At 38.8% G+C, this 17,842-nt stretch overlaps 1 protein-coding gene across 2 annotated transcripts in view; it reads left to right on the top strand.

The window, feature by feature from the left end:
• The window catches only part of a1cf (APOBEC1 complementation factor), a 51,482-nt gene extending 34,109 nt beyond the window's left edge, over positions 1–17,373 (top strand). The window contains exons 8-12 of one of the 2 annotated variants that reach the window (XM_008116306.3): positions 11–284; positions 2,959–3,143; positions 4,179–4,315; positions 5,173–5,306; positions 11,026–17,373. In XM_008116306.3, the coding sequence (XP_008114513.2) occupies positions 11–284; positions 2,959–3,143; positions 4,179–4,315; positions 5,173–5,306; positions 11,026–11,174 (879 nt within the window). In that variant the 3' untranslated portion in view covers positions 11,175–17,373. Of the gene's footprint in view, positions 1–10; positions 285–2,934; positions 3,144–4,178; positions 4,316–5,172; positions 5,307–11,025 lie in introns of both variants that reach the window. The other variant, XM_003224374.4, reaches the window with a different exon arrangement.
• The last annotated feature ends 469 nt before the right edge of the window (positions 17,374–17,842 follow it).

The raw sequence follows: 17,842 nt of genomic DNA, 5'->3' as shown, positions 1-17,842 counted from the left end.
TTACTTAAAGATGGTGGATGGTTCTCCCATCGAAGTCACTTTGGCCAAGCCAGTCGACAAAGATAGCTACGTTAGATACACCCGGGGCACTGGAGGACGCGGGGGAGCAGTATTGCCAGAATACACCTATACCTTTGGGCCTGTATATGACCCTGCTGCCGCCTACCTGGGGACCCCAGTATTCTATGCACCTCAAGCCTATGCTGCCATTCCCAACCTCCACTTTCCTGCTGCTAAAGGACATCTTGCCAACAGGGCCACCATTAGACCACCATCCATTAGAGGTAATTCTACCAAGCAGTTCTTCCTAACAGCAAGCACAGAACATGGGCTCACCATATTGACATCCACTGGGGAAAATGAGGTCTGTGGGCCACATGATGGTGGTTTTGCCAAAGTATTAATCACTTGGGGTGGTTTGCAGTGGAACTTTAAATTTGTCATCTGATTTTTCATGAGCTTATCTTCCCTCTCACGTTCACTTTTACACTCTCTTTCTCTCACGCCCACAAACACAAGCTAAATATCTTCATTGTTTTTATTGCATCAACCACTTATCAATCTGCACATTAAAAAATTAAAAATAATTCCTCTGGATTGCTGTGAGTTTTTCAGGCTGTATGTCCATGTTCTCTCCTAACGTTTCTCCTGCATCTGTGGCTGGCATCTTTAGAAGTTCAGAAGATGAAGCTCTGAAGATGCCAGCCATAGATGTAGGTGAAACATTAGGAGAGAATGCTGCTGGAAAATGGCTATATTTATTTATCTATTTATTTATTTATTTACAGCATTTATATTCCGCCCTTCTCACCCCGAAGGGGACTCAGGGCGGATCACATTACACATATAGGCAAACATTCAATGCCTTTTAACATAGAACAAAGACAAACAAACATAGGCTCCGAGCGGGCCTCGAACTCATGACCTCCTGGTCAGAGTGATTCATTGCAGTGATTCATTGCAGCTGCTCTCCAGCCTGCGCCACAGCCCGAAAAACTCACAGCAACCTAGTGATTCTGGCCATGAAAGTCTGCAATGATAATTCCACTTCTCTGAAACTGCATGCACCTGTAGCAAACAAGTGAAAATACTTTTAGATTTTTTCAAATATTGTTTAATATATGATAGAGATTTAGCTTCAAATAACTCTTCCAGCCAACTTTCAAAGCCAACATTAAGATATGTGGCTGCCTCTGTAATTCACCCATAAAGCCCCTGTCTTATCCAATATTGGCTGATAGAACTATAGATGGGGAATGGAACAAATTCTTCACATCCCAAATAAGCCAAGCATTCCACTTATGTGTCTTTGAGGGGAAAGATATGAAGTACCAAAGTACTGCAACAAAGTTTAGTTGTCCAAGTACAGCATACCTAAAGATGAAAATGTGTGATTGCAGATCAAACACTGTCAAATATAATCTTAGACCAAGTTGTTGAGAATTGTAGATGGTATTAAATGGAAGCTTTACGTCTGCTTCTGAACCTAAAGTCACCCTGCAGTGTAATAACGTGCCACTCAGTTTTGTGAAAGAAGTAACAGGAACTTTACTTAACTTCAAGAGATCAAACAGAGCAATAATAGTCTCTCTGATTGCTCACAGAAAACATAGGGAATAAACAGTCCTTTTAAATAGTCCATAAATATGCCCCAATGCCTTAAAAACAACAAGGCTTTAGAGAGTCGGCAGCCATCTCATTTTCCTGGCTATTTCCAGTCAGCACTCTCTTTCACTCTACTCTGAGGAAAAGCCTGCTCAAACCAGTTCCCTCAGCAGCATGACAAAGAAAGTAGCCAATCAGATTTCCAGCTCTTCACAAGCTCAGCCAGTTAGCTGCTGATACATACTTTTCCAGTTAACCCATTACATCATGGTGTCTTTTACAAACCTCAACACAAGTGACTGCCAGTGGAGTCAGTTTACACATCCAGATGGGTGTAATTCATAGCTGATGTGGAGGAATAGGGCAGTGAAAAACATTCCACAATTCCCACAGGACAATCCCATTGAAATATATGCTAGGGAAGGCATTGGTAAAGTAGAAATGTTCCTGGTTTGTGGGTTGGTCAAAAATGGAGTCAAAGCTATGCTTCAAAAGTCCGACACTTACATTTATACCTGTTAATGTTGATCATCCATTTTACATCTATTGTTCTTGTTCCTTAAATACCAATGTGCCTCTCAATCCAGAATCATAATAACTGAATTGTAAGCCTCATATGAAACTGGACAAAATGGAGGAGATGGGTAAAGTAATGTATAATTCACACACATTCTCCATCAAGTGATCTTCAGGCCATTTGCAACATGCAGGACTTGACTTATAGCAATAAGAGTATGGCTGAAATTCTGTGTAAAAGCGATACTGTTAGAATATAATTTTATGGCTGTATATTTGAGTAAACTGCAATTCCCAGGTTCACCATGTTTTCTAGACTGAAGCCTTTTTTGAAAACAAGCCTAGGATGCCTGAGGTTTGTGGGCTAAATTGCAAATACTAAAAATATCAAAATGCCCACAAGGTACAATCAGAGTTGGAACAGTCCCGTCCTTGCACATATCCACGAGTGCTTGAAAGGCAATAAAGGGATTTGTGCTTTGAATGTTGCTACTTTTCGGTGAATTATTTCCAATAAACACAGAGTAGTAAAGACAGCTGAAAAAATGTTAGTGCCTGAGGTGTAAAATCTAAACGCTACAGTGGAAAAATATATATAACAAACTAAAAGACATACAGATTTGCTGCCCAGTGTTGCCAACATCTGCTGTTATTGTGCAAGTTCATCTTGCATGAAGGTAGGGTTGTAATCTTAACCTCCCTTAGACCTCTGTATTGTGACTCACCTGTACAGGGTCATGTCTTCCAATACATTACGAATCAGGGAGATTTTCCTGTGATTTGATTCAGTTTAATGCCTTCTTACATTCCTAGAAATTTACATGAATGTACCTGTAGGGGCTGCCGGAGTTAGAGGACTAGGAGGCCGTGGCTACTTGGCTAACCCTGCCCTCGGTCGTGGATACCAGCTCAAAGGAGAGAAAAGAGAGGAGGAGAAACTGTATGACCTTTTGCCAGGAATGGAGCTTACGCCAATGAATCCCATCAGTTTAAAACCACAAGGAATTAAACTTGCCCCGCAGGTGGGTAGAGCATGGTTAGAAGAAACACTACAGCTCTTGGCCACTCCGTCTGTCTTTCTGCTCACTCTACACTTGCGGCCAGGATTCTGAGAAAAATAATTATGATTATGTATTGATTATTGAGTTTGGTGGTTTGATTGCTTAATGTCTTTTTAATGATCATTGCCAATTTGCATATTGCTACTCCTTTTTAGTAGAAAAGGTAGATCAATATACAATAAAATACATGATAAAAATATTATTGCTCATTTTTGTCGACCCTATAACTGTAAGATTTTCCTGTACATGGTGGCTCTTCTGGTTTCTTCCTTTAAGTTTCCAGAGCCAAACATTAGATCCCACAGGATAAGTAAAGCATTTCAGATTGTTGTTTTCCCCTTAAGCTTCACAACACCCTGTTTTGAAATTAAATGAATAATTTTCCTACCCCCATCACATGGTATCTCTCTTTCCGCTTTCTTTTCTAATTATCCATTTGCTTTCTCATTACATGGGAGACATATTTCTCCTCCCACTGTCTCCTCCTCCATTTTCTTTGGATATTACTGTTTTTCTTTATAAATACAGATAGACCTCAATTCAAAAAGTAAGTCCATTTATTTTAAGTTTAAAAAGAGAGATAATTTACCGTTTCTTCCTCCACTATCCCAAGACGGTAATGGGAGAAGAAAGGAATCAATACTGCTCATTTTGGCTCCTCCCTCTATGATGACATCATTGTTATGTTTACAAGTGGGCAAGGGGAAATTCCCATCACACATTAAATTGGCCATTTTTACACATCTCTATGTGGGGATTGAAAAAGAAGTTGATTGTCAATCGACTTAGGAAGCATAGTAAAAAAAACACACACACACTTCGGAAACCATGGTACGAGCTTGCATCATGTGATGGACTCCGTCGGTAGCCATTTATTAAATGTGTAGAAATCCTTATTTTATTGTGTGTGATGAAGTTCTAAGGTTGATTTAACTAACTGTGGTAGCTACAGCTTGATTATAAAACAGAAATCACCGAATCCTTTTTTTACTGTAGATATTAGAAGAGATCTGCCAGAAGAATAATTGGGGACAGCCTGTCTATCAACTTCATTCGGCTGTTGGGCAAGACCAAAGACAGTTGTTTTTATATAAAATTACTATCCCTGCTCTTGCCAGTCAAAATCCTACCATGTAAGTAATACCTGCACCTTCCAATCCATCTACATCAAGAGTGACAGCTGGCAGAGATTCAGAAATTTGGAGGTCCACTTCCCACATCCCCCCCCCCAAAAAGTAGAAAAAGTTGGGATCGATTTCATCACATTTTGGGCCTTTTTGAGTCATTTTAAGCCCAGTATATGCCTTTTTCCAATTGTCCGGGGTGGGGGGGGGGGGGGGAGACGGAACTATTTGGATTTTTTTTTCCTTGTGAAAATTTTAAGGGGCCTTTGGGTTATAAAAATGCCCCTGGGGCCACATACTATCCACAGGCCACACTATCCCCACAGCTCATGCTTTTGGGTGAGTGTAGGAATTGATGCTTTCATTAATATGAATTTGTTTTTATGGTTAATATGCATTGCTTTATGGTTTCTGGATTAGATACTCCTTTGACAAGCATACCTTTGACAGGTTTTACTAGTTGGGTGCCAGGTATCTTTTACTACTGTATGTTTAATTTTGCTTTCAATTATTTCATTTCAGTATTATTTTTAAGGCAAACTTGGTCTTATTTGATATTTTACATTACTTAGTTGACATGGAATTTGTATGAGTATTCCAGTGGTTCTCAATCTGGGGTCCCCAGATGTTTTTGGCCTTCAACTCCCAGAAATCCTAACAGCTGGTAAACTGGCTGGGATTTCTGGGAGTTGTAGGGCAAAAACATTCGGGGACCCCAGTTGGAGAACCACTGAAGACCAGTAAAGAATTAATTAAAACAAAAGCCTTCCACTGTAAGATTTTTTTTATTGTTTTTGAAAAAGATGGATGCAAAGTAAGCTTACCATCATTTAAAAGTGAATTCAGTCTTTACAACTACTTTGTAGGCATCCATTCACACCACCCAAGCTCAGTCCTTATGTAGATGAAGCCAAAACATATGCAGCAGAATATACTCTTCAAACTTTGGGTATCCCCACTGAGAGCACAGAGACGCCGACTGCTACAGCATCTTTTCCAGGTACGTCAAAACTGTATGTAGTGTATAATACGTCGTGTGTTGTTGTTTGAATGTTATGGTGAACTCTTATATTTAAAAAATTAAATGAGTAAAAAGCTTAGACTGAAAATAGTGGATAACATGTAGAAATAGCAAGACTCTATGTTTTAAGTTAAGTTACTAATATTAATATGGATTCAATGTCAGAAATACCTGGTTGATTGACTAATATAGATATGCATGTATATATCAAAATGATTGTTACTTGACTATATCTGCTATGATTTGTTGTTCTGTTGTGAACCATAACTATAATAAACTGTTTACCAAAAAAAAAAGACTATATGGGCACTAGTTTGGATCCTAAGTACATTAACTTAAGGAAGAACATGAAAAGAAAGTTTAGAGACTTGCTGTGTAAGGGCCTCATGCCTTAAGTTCTCCTTGGAAAGAGAGTTTGTCATCTCCATCATCATGTGTCTTGGGATGCATCTACATTGTAGAATAAAGGCCATTTGATACCACTGTAATCGCCATGGTTCAAATCTATGGCCCTGCTCCTATACATGCACTCTCTCTTTAAAAGGCAAGGAAGCAAGTTCTGACTTTCTTACTCTAGAGGAGGTGCTTGGCTGCAGGCAGGCACACACACTGGGCTGCACATCACACACACACTTTCTCTTTCCAATGCAAGGAGGCATAGAGCCCCATGTGCTCACAAAAGCAGAGGGGAAGCCGGTGATCGGCTCCCACTTGCTTATGTGTCGAGTGGGTTTTCATGCTGGGGTCTCCTTCCTGTTACATGCTCCCGAAGGTGCCGAAGGCACCGCAGGTACTGAAGAAAATGGGATCCATACACAACCCTCCATCCCATAGGACCCAAACCATTATCTTTTCCAGATTACTTATAGCACAGTCCATAGTATGTTGCCGGGATATTTAAAGTGGAATCATGGCAATATTAATTATGGATTGTGTACAAACTCTTAAGTTGTAAGGTCACTGTCCAGGAAGGAAGCTGACAAGTGGAAGTGCAAAACATGAGTTTGTGTCACAACATCCTTATTGAACCATATAGATAAAAACAAAAGAATGCTATGTGGTACGTGTGGATGAATACATAACAAGAAGTTTATGCGAGCAACATTTTTCTGATCCTTAAAAGGACAGGAAGAGAATTGGGGAAAAGGGTGAGGATCATCCAAATCTGGTATGCATTGAGTCTCCACAAAGTAAAGGCATCTTCCTAACATTGGAACATATGCAGTGGAATGCAGTTCACCTCACCTATTACTCGCTAAAGAAAGTGGTCTTGTGTATACTAGTGATTTATATATTTAAAAAACTTCATTTATTTCATTGTTGAATGTGAGGGCATAAAGTTGACTACTGGGTAAGATAATGAGAATTTACAGATGTCTTATCTTTTTTACAACAGTGGTTTTTTGCACAATTATACTGCATTCTGTGCAAAATCCAATGGGATGGAGGGAGTCTATGTAATCCTTCCCTCTCTGAAAAAAAGTTGGCCTTTTCACTCTTGCTCAAGCCAATAATCTAAGAACTAACAATTTTCTCAGCACATTGATACATTTTCTTTTCAAGGAAAAGGATATGTGTAGATTCTTTAAACTTCTGGACATTCATAAGGAAAGATTTCTCTTAGGCGACTTGGGGGCTTACATTGGCCCAAAACCAAATATTCAACCAGAAATCACTCCTGGATTTACAGATGATGTCCAATGATTTTGGTCCAAAATACTATTTAACAGAATTTGAAAAAAAATGTTCCTGGTTTCAAAGTATTACTTCCTGTTTAATTGTGTGGCACTAACTTTGAAACTAGTTGTTATACTCCAGTAACTTTGTTTTTGTGGCTGCCACAAACTATGTTGAATTGGTTGAGACTTATGAGATATTCATTGAAAACTATAGCAAAATGTGCCGCTGGATGTCCCATAAAAAAAGTTTTGGCAGTTTAATAAATTTTCCCATGTTTTTATGATAGAACTAATTAGAAAATGACATCTATAACCCAGGAACAAAAATCATGTTACAGATTGTTGTGAATTAAACATGATTAATTCAATTATAATCTTTTTAATATCTTAAAGTATAGACTCCATGAGTTAGGGAATGAAGGGCAACATAGATTCAAGACAGAAATCTAGTTGACAGTTACCATAAGTAAAACCCAATGCGCTGTATGTCTACTTCTTTCATAATAATTTGATTTCTGTTGCTTTACTGGAACTGTATACCAATCAGTCCTGTTGATTAATATAGAATCATTCAGGAACATCAGGGCTTTTTAAAAAATTTAAAATCCATCCAGCTTCCTGCCACGGAGAAAAATCAATTTGTCTAGGCTTGTTGAAGCTTCCATGTTACGTAAGCTATACTTCTGTTTTATTGAACCCAGTGCCATTTACTGCTTAATTGTAATGACCTTCACCTACCATTACATTGTTACTTGGAAAGCTGAGGAATACATTTGGTCTATTCAAGTTCAAAAGTCTCTGGCAATCCAGTAACAATGTGGTCTCTTAAAGTTAATATAAAATGCATCATTCTAAGCCAAGTCTCCTGCTCTCTACCTCTCTAGAGAGGAGATGTCTAGCTATTCATTGACAAAACAAAGATAACAGGAAAATAGTATTTAAGGCAGGTATGGGAACGATGCCATCTTTACAGTACAGTTACCTTAGGGGGGGGGGGAGCATGGGATTTTTTATTTTTTTTGCAGTATCTCTTTTTGCATATAGGGAGATATCTTGGAGATGGGATCCAGGTCTAGGCCCAAAGTTAACTTTTGTTTCATAAACATTTTATGCACATAATCTGACAGTAATTTAATACACAGCTTTTAAAATAATATTTTTCATGAAAGAATGTTGTGTACATTGACTCATCAAAAAGCAAATGTCACTATCTCAGTCACTCATATGGACCATGTTACATGCCACAGTATTTTGGCATTCAGAATATGAGATGCTCATCTAAACAATGTGAACATATAAGAATGAAAAATATAATTAAATTATCAATAAAATTATAATTAGATAAAGCAAATATTTGAAAGAAAAACAAGACATATAAAGAATGAAAAATGAGAAAGATAATTTGATCCTCTCTAATCAGCCCTTTAAGGTCTACTAAATATGCTGACAAAAATAGATGAAATAGTAACTTCTCAAGGAATTTTCAATTTTCTCATATTTTATGCATGTGTTGCTTTTCTGTGTAAAAAATGCTAAACATTACTTACAAATAGTAAAAGAGCTAATATAAATAAAGACTGGATTTCTAAATACACTCACCGCCTTGAAATCAATGAAGGATGCCTCTGATTTCACAGAATGACCCTTGTATCTGCAGAACCAATATTCAGTTTCAATTATCCATGGTTTCGCTTATTCACTTGTCCAAGCCATACATTCTACAGTTATGCACGAATCTGTTTTCCTTCGTTATTCGTCACTTTCATTACTTTTGGGAGCATGAAACGGAAAGCCCCCACCCAGTATGAAAATTAGCTCAACATGAAAGTAAGTGGGAGCCAATCCCAGCTCTTCGCCTGCTTTTAATGAGCAGCCTCTTTGCCTTGGAAAGAGTGTATGTGTAGCGGGCAGGCCCAGAAAGCATGTGCCTGCAGCCGAGCGCCTCCTCTAAAGTAAGAAACAGAACTTGCCTCCTTGCCTTGGAAAATGTGTGTGTGGTGTGCAGGCCCAGAAAGCCCATTGAAAATAATAAGCTTTACCAATCTCCATGGTTTTACATACCCACGCGAGGTCGAGTAATTTATCCCGAGGAGATAAGGAGATTGTTCTGTACATAAGGCCCTAAATAATGAAGATACATTTCCAGTAAAAACAATACATAGTAACAATAAAATACAACCATGTTGGAGCAACATTATTAGAAGCATACGCCATATGTTCTCCCTAGTTTAAGAGATGGGTTCCCCCCTCAAACAGCTCTGATCAATACAAATGCTAATTGTAAATGACCGCTGGCAAGAATGAGATCCATTTCCTTTTCCACAAATGCATTTCCTCTTCCATGAATCTGTTGTTCATTTTTCAGCTGTAAGTAGATTTCCATTCGCAGTCAAGGTCAAATGGCTATCAGCTTGTGGCACTATTATATTTGCATTATGTATTACCCAGCATTTAGATAAAGCATAAATAGACAAGCCTTGCTTTTAAACTCACATGCAGGAGAAAAGGCTGAAACATTCTTTGATTCCAGGGTCATTGCAAGTACGGTTCAAAATACAGGAGTTTCTTGATTGCATAATACACATCTTTAATTTTTAAAGGTGAAAGTCAATTACTTATATATGACCCTCCTTCTCTTCTATCTTCAATACTTCCTTTTTACCCAGGTCCAATTATACAGTCTAACTGAATATTAATGAAAGTACTGGTCTAAAAGTATGACCTTAGGCTAGTTCATGCTTATTATGTAAGCAGATTGAATTTATACTTCATTTCTGACTCTAGTGCCAAAATAATTTGGCAAATCTTGGGTACTACACATCCTGATGTAGAGAAGTAGGGGGGTAGCTTTGGTCCAGGTTACTCCAGACACCGTGTCCCCTTATATAGACCAGGTAGACCTTTAAGGTCTAGCAAGGAGACCATCATCTCTACACAGCCCCAGGCCAACATCCACCTAAAGATCACTCGAGAGGACACATTCTCGGGTGTGGCTACTAAACTGTGGAACTCACTTCTGGAGGAAATTAGATCGGCTCCCTCCCTCATGACATTTAGGAAAGTGGTGAAGACTTTCCTCTTCAAAGTAGCTTTTAACTGATGCCAGGCACTTTATAGACATTGATATATGGGAATTTTAGACTGTGTTATCTTTAATGTTTAAACCATGGACAGTTTTAAGCATCATTGAATATTACACATTTATTTATTTATTTATTTATTTATTTATTTATTTATTTATTTATTTATTTACAGTATTTATATTCTGCCCTTCTTACCCCGAAGGGGACTTAGGGCGGATCACAATGCGCATATACATGGCAAACATTCAATGCCATTATTAGACATACAACACACGTACAGACAGACAGTAGAAGTAATTCAACATTTTCCAACTTCCGGCTTCAGGAGGTTATGCTCGATTCTAGCCACAGGCTTCATCCACTATGATGCCAAGTCCTTTTTGGTCATAGTATTTCCTCCTTGCTCTTCACTTATGGCGTCGTAAATTAAATTAACCTCTCTGCATTAAGCAGTCCCTAATTTATCTACTCACAGCTGCAGCTGTTTTCGAACTGCTTAGGTGGACACTAAGCTAGGCTATTAAACCATCTATTGCTGCTGGCTATTAACCAGCTGCCCACAGCCCGGCCCATGGATTTTAATTAATGGTTTTAATATTCGTATGTATATTTTTATATATGTTGTGAGCCACCTTGGATCCAATCTGGAGAAAGGCGGCATAGAAATCTCCAAAATCACTCAATCAATAAATGAAATAAGATAAGACATACATTGCAGTTTATTTCATTTCCATGTAACTTGGATAATTTATTTGGATCATGCAACTTTTTATAAGTGTGTGTGTGGCTTTATATGTGTGTATATATGCAACCGCTATTGGTTAGACACAGAATGAGGCAGTCACTAGAAACCAATACTTTGGCCATTCTCAAATAGAAGCGTAAATCAAGGATTATTGTCTGTCACTGCAGTGTTATTTTTGCATTTCCTTACAGGATATATCGCCAGCACAGCTGCAACTGTTGCAGCCACTCAGCTCAAGCAAGCCGTGACTCTAGGACAGGATTTGGCCGCTTACGCAGCATATGAAGCTTACCCAGCTTTTGCAGTGGCGACTCGTAGTGATGGATATGGAGCTTTTTAACAGATGTATTCTGCTGCTGTATTTGAAGTATTGGTTTCTTCCAGTCTTTAATCAAGCTGTGACAATGCAATGGAGCTACTTTAGGCTAATGAGTAGATGGGCTTAGTAATTTTGAATTCATAATTGGGTAAATTGTGATGGAGCGGGAGTTCTTTGCTTTTCGATTAACACTTTGGTAGATGCTATTTTTAAAGCAATCCTTAAAATGTGTTTTGGATACAAAGAGGGGAAACTTCTTAGATGCACCATTTGGTTTCTGTTTATGCCAGTGCTCCTTGGTGATTATTCCCAATAATATTTTTAATAGTGAAGTGGCAAAACTACCCAATTTCTTCAATTTTAAGACAGACTTCTCCCCATATAAACAACTCTGAAAACAAGGTGTGTCTTAGAACGAACGGTGATTTTATATGTACAAATAGATCTTTTTTCTATTGGTGATACTGAAATTAATATGCATCTCACAATCAATGGTGTCCTACAGTAAAAGAAAAGTGGATATTATATTCCTCTGGTTTTCTTTTATATATTTATGGATCCTTCCTATGCTGAAGTGGCAGCCATAATCATAGGAGCAGCAGGGTGCAATTTTAATAGGTGAATAGATTTAACTTATCTTCTAAAAATGTAAATAGCAGCCACTGGGGAACAAATTCCAATCATGAGTCCAACAGATAGACAGGAAGAAGTTAATATCTTACATCCCTATAGTGATCTGGATGGAAACTACTCTCCCAAAGCTATTAATTACATTGGGAGGTCTGTTGTCATTAGAAAGGAAGGGTTAAATTCCTCCTCCAATTCTGCTTCAAGCTGGATCATATCACAGCTTTCTATAGTGACTGCTATTTGCATTTTTATAAATGTGCACATTACATTTAATGCCGTATCTAGCTATGGCCTTTCTCAACAAGTGGAGATTCCACATATATTAATGTGTGCTATAGCTTTCTCTGCCATCTCCATGGGTTACAGTTAAGGGCAAAATTCAATGTGCAATTTGCTGTCTGACTATTTGGATATAAATTCTATTGAGTTAAATGAGACCTGTTCCTTCATATGTGTGTGTAGGGCTGTACCCATTTTGTACAAGGAAGCCAATGATGCATTCCCCTTCGTATCTGCTCAGAAGTAAAGTCCACCAAATTCAAAGAGACTTTGCTCCCAGATAAGAATGTCTTGAGGGCTGCTGGAGGGGAGGCTGTCAAAGGTACAAAAGGAAATCCTTAACTTCTATTACAGAAGGGATGGTAACTTTGCTGGCTCTATGAGGCCAATGAATGGGGAGTTTTAATGGAGCTTTTCTAAAATTGAACTAGAATTTTGGGTGAAGGGGAACAGCAATTTACCTTAATAATAATAATAACAACTTTATTTTTATACCCCGCCCCATCTCCCCGAAGGGACTCGGGGCGGCTTACATGGGGCCTGGCCCGATAAAACAAACAAATAACAGTAACAAAGCAATAAAACAATTATCCCAGTAAAAACCACCAACATCAATAAAAACAATCATTAAAATCAACAAGCAGGATACAGTGTTAAAAACAGGAGACTAATTCGTAGATCCCAGGTGAAATAGTTTTTTTTTTGTTAGAAAAATTATTTAGGAGTGTAAAGAAATTTAAAGGGTGTGGAAATAGTTGTGTGGGAATACTGTCTTCAGGCTGTTCTTGTATTGGAGTCTTAAGAATAATTGTTTTTTATATTTAAAATAAAAAGATGTGTCTGTCTATTATGTTGAGGACTTAAGAAGAATGGGGGAAGTAAAATAAAAGTTTTCCCTTGACATTAAGTCTAGTTGAGTCCAAGGTGGTGGTGCTCATTTCCATTTCTAAGCCATGGTCATGTGACCGGCATATAATCATAGAATCATAGAGTTGGAAGACACCTCACAGGCCATCCAGTCCAACCCCCTGCCAAAAAGTAGGAAAATCACTTTCAAAGCACCCCCGACAGATGGCCATCCAGCTTCTGTTTAAAAGCCTCCAAAGAAGGAGACTCGACCTCACTCCAGGACAGAGAGTTCCACTGCTGAGCAGCTCTCATAGTGAGGAAGTTCTTCCTAGTGTTCAGCTGGAATCTCCTTTTCTGTAGTTTGAAGCCATTGTTCTGTGTCCTGGTCTCCAGAGCAGCAGAAAACAAGCTTGTTCCCTCCTCCCTTTGACTTCCCCTCACATATTTGCACATGGCTATCATGTCTCCTCTCAGCCTTCTCTTCTTCAGGCTAAACATGCCCAGCACTTTAAGCCGCTCTTTGTAGGACTTGTTCTCCAGACCCTTAATCATTTTAGTCGCCCTCCTCTGGACACCTTCCAGCTTGTCAACATTTCCCTTCAATTGCGGTGACCAGAATTGGACACAGTATTCCAGATGTGGTCTGACCAAGGCAGAATAGAGGGGTAGCATGACTTCCCTGCATCCAGGCACTATATTCCTATTTATGCAGGCCAAAATCCCATTGGCTTTTGTCTGCCGCATCACATTGTAGGCTCATGTTTAACTTGTTGTCCACAAGAACTCCAAGATCTTTTTCCCACGTACTGCTGTCTAGCCAGGCATCCCCCATTCTGTATCTGTGCATTTCATTTTTTCTGCCTAAGTGGAGTATCTTGCATTTGTCCCTGTTGAATGTCATTTTGTTAGTTTTGGCCCATCTCTCTAATCTGATAAGATTGTTTTGAATTCTGCTCCTGTCTTCTGGAATATTATCTATCCCTCTCAGAAGTAGCCAAAAGGTGCTCCATTACTCAAGGCATGACTGCCTGGAGCACCGTTACCTTCCCACCAAAGTAGTACCTATTCATCTACTCACATTTACATGTTTTCAAACTGCGAGGTTGGCGGAAGCTTGGGCTGCAGTGATGAGAAGGTAATGGTGGCAATAAGGTAACCACCGGGGGCCATGGTGGTGCAGCGGGTTAAACCACTGACCTGCAGAACTTGCTGACTGAAAGGTTAGCGGTTCGAATCCGCGGAGCGGAGTAAGCTCCTATCGTTAACCCCAGCTTCTGCCAATGGGGGAAGTATCCAAAGAGAAATAAATGCCCTGCTTCGCCGTTATAATTTTCAGATGTCCTCCTTCAGTAATTATTTTGCGACTGCTAACTTCAAATATTCAAGGGAACCACATATTCCAGTCCTGTGAATGTTTACTTGAAAACCCATCCCCAGTTTATAGTGATGCTTGGCCCTAAGTACATTATTGAGACATTAATTGCTACCACAAAGTATTTTTAATTAGATTTGTGGATGCTATGGTGTGTTGCTGGCTTTCTAATAATATTTGAAATATTAGGAAAACAACATAGAGGCAAAGATACATTTGATATAAAAATGCCCACGCTTTCATTTTTTTTAGATGAGCATTTTTATCTAAGAGGTGATATTACATCTTGATAGATGTCCGTTAAATGGATGATTTATTAGTGTAAAGGAGGATGCATTTCCTCTGCCTCCAAGCCACAGCTTGGGAAATAAGAAGACTGAACTTGATGACACCCTGAAACCGTATGAAACTAAGCATTACAAAATGATATTCTTGGTCCCAAAGCATCACTACTTAAGTATGGATGTTTTTACCCTGTCATTATGTTCATATTTGCTAAAAGTAACTTTCCAAGCTCTGTCCAGAACCTGTGGGAATACAGTTAAGGGATGTGATTTTAAAAAATGGTGACAGTGAATATTAAGGGTAAATTTGGTTATTATGATATAGTAGTTACAGCAAGCATATGAATCACTTACACCTCCCACTATGTTTACTCACAACATCTTGTATACTTTATCCATGACCATCCTTTTCATTCTGCTCATTTATAAAATATATTCTTGAAAGTTGCCAGGTTACAGAAAGTGCAGTGGTTTCTTTCCTATCCTGCTATAAATCATTAAGGAAGCAGACATAAGAGCTAAGAGCTTGGTGGGGGCGAGGAAGGTGGATCTTTCATAAGTCTTGTCATATCAAAATGATTTTCTAGTTACAGCAAGGGCAAACCTGTTTATTGCTTTGTTGGCAGGGGTTCAATGTTCCATTTATTGAATATTCAACATGTTCTTGGCTCTCCTGTGCATTCTGTTCTTGCAAACAAATAATCTTATTGACTAGAACATCCCCATCTCTCCATTTTACCATAATTGTGCAACAGGAAGGGTGTGGACCTTATCTGTTTTAGCAAATTCTACAGAATTAAGCTGTTAAGTGATCCCTTGATAGCCACCAGTGCCAAAGATAGCCATTATTGAAATATTCTATAGCATCTTTGATGCATGATGTCAATAAAATGGACTTTTAACAGAGATTCATACATAACAGTTGCTAAGTAGTCAGTGATTACTATAAATTTAATTTCAGTTTCAAATATGCTTTTCTTTAGCAGTAAGTGTGGGGTTTGGGAGGAGAAGGCCAAGCCATTGGTGATAACTCAGGAAGATAGACTAACCTTTTATGATGTTCTTTCCCGTGCAATATAGAATCAGTATCACAGATCCACTGTAGTTCCTTATAATACATCATCACTGAAAAATGGATGTATTGGTTTGTTGAAACAAGATGAGAAAGTCAAACACTGCTAGCTGCTGGAAACAGTGATTGGTCTCCAAGGCCAGCCACAAATTAGGGACACCTACTGTTTAGAGGCATAGTAATTTGAGTATTGGACTACAATTCTGGAGACCAGGGTTTGAATCCCCACTCTGCCATGAAAACCCACTGGATCACTTTGGGAACTCATACGCCCTCGGCCTTAGATGAAAACAATGGCAAACCTCTAAAAAAAATCCTGCCAAGACAATCCTATGATAGGGTCACCATGAATCAGAGTTGACTTGATGACATATAGCAGTAACAACACAATGTTTAAACTCTCAACTTCATCAGACAGGGCTGAATTCGGGAGCATATGCTGGTTCCCCTTCCCTTTTGCCACGAAGCCCGCCAGCTCCCATCCCACGATGCACAGCTACTTCTGTGGTAAAAAAAGAAGGGGAATTGGCACATACCACCATAGCATCAATACGGGAAGGAGCCTCCGGTGGCTTAGGGGATAAAAGCCTTGTGACTTGAAGGTTGGGTTGCTGACCTGAAGGCTGCCAGGTTCGAATCCCAACCGGGGAGAGCGCGGATGAGTTCCCTCTATCAGCTCCAGCTCCATGCAGGGACATGAGAGAAGCCTCCCACAAGGATGGTAAAACATCAAAAAAATCCGGGCGTCCCCTGGGCAACGTCCTTGCAGACGGCCAATTCTCTCACTCCAGAAGCAACTCCGATTGCTCCTGACATGAAAAAAAAAATCAATACGGGAGACTTCCCATGTTGCATTGAGATCAGTGGTGGGAAGTCAAGTGGCAGGCGTTTTCTCCCCATGGGATGAGGTAAAGGGGAAGCTGGGAGATGTGGAGCATGGGATGATAGGTTCCTCACACCGGGCAGTTCTGGCTTCGCCACAATTCGTGGCAATTCCGGCAGCAAATGGGATGAAGTCCTCTGTCTTGAATCTGAACCAAATTGTTACAGAAAGGCATTGTTTTAGAAACATAGGGAGCTGCCTCAATGTATTAGGACAATGACCCATTTGATTCAGATTGGTTTTGAAGGTTTCAGACTAGACTCTTTTATGGGACTACCTAGAGATCCCAAGAATTTGAGATTGAATGTTTAAATGCAAATCATATGCTCTTCCCAGTAAGTGCTGATAAAAGATGGATTTATTTCAAAGTAGTCTCTATGTGTACATTATGACTAAATCACTTTTGTTAATTCTACACTTGTGAAAAATGCTGAGGTTACTATATTAATGCATCTAGGCATCTAACATTAACGAAAAGTGTTTGTATTTGATAGAAATGCTCTCTCACTTTTATTTGTTAACTATGTACTATCCCCTCCCTTAGACAAGGTATTTATACACCGTGAGATAAAACAGGTGCCAAAGAAACAGAAACAGTATTAAAAAGTGTGTGCGTAAAAGCACTTATATTTTTCGTACTTGTGGTACAGTCTTTGTATAGTATTGCAGTACTGTGAAGTCATGTATACCTAGCTTTACTTGAAACAATCAGTTGTATTGATAACATTTTTCAAGTGGTATCTCTTCAATTATGAACCATGAATTATGAAAAAATTAGATTCTGTACTTTGTTAATCGAATGATAATCAAGCGGCTATTAAAAATTATTAAACTTTCTGTAAATTGTAAAAGGATTGGGTGTTTTTGAATGTGTTAGCCTGAGTAGTAGTTTGTGGAATCCTGTTCTTCTTACGAATAAACAAATCAGTTTCTGGGTCCATGTCAAGTTCTCAGGTAGTCAATCCTGGTAAAAGTACTTTTTTGGATTACATTATGTAGCAAAATTTGAATTTTTTTCTGTTTGAAAGTGTTGCTTCCTGTTTAATTGAGCTGTACTTACTTTAAAATGAGTTGTTATACTCCTGAAACTTCATTTTTGTGGCTGCCACATACAGTAGAGTCTCACTTATCCAACATAAACAGGCCGGCAGAATGTTGGATAAGCAAATATGTTGGATAATAAGGAGGCATTAAGGAAAAGCTTATTAAACATCAAATTAGGTTATGGTTTTACAAATTAAGCACCAAAACATCATGTTAGACAACAAATTTGGCTGAAAAAGTCGTTCAATACGCAGTAATGCTATTTGTAATTACTTT

This window comes from Anolis carolinensis, chromosome 3, assembly GCF_035594765.1.
Source record: "Anolis carolinensis isolate JA03-04 chromosome 3, rAnoCar3.1.pri, whole genome shotgun sequence".
NCBI classification, from domain to species: domain Eukaryota; kingdom Metazoa; phylum Chordata; class Lepidosauria; order Squamata; family Dactyloidae; genus Anolis; species Anolis carolinensis.
Note: the sequence above shows the minus strand (reverse complement) of the source record. Positions and strands in the feature narration are given on the sequence as shown.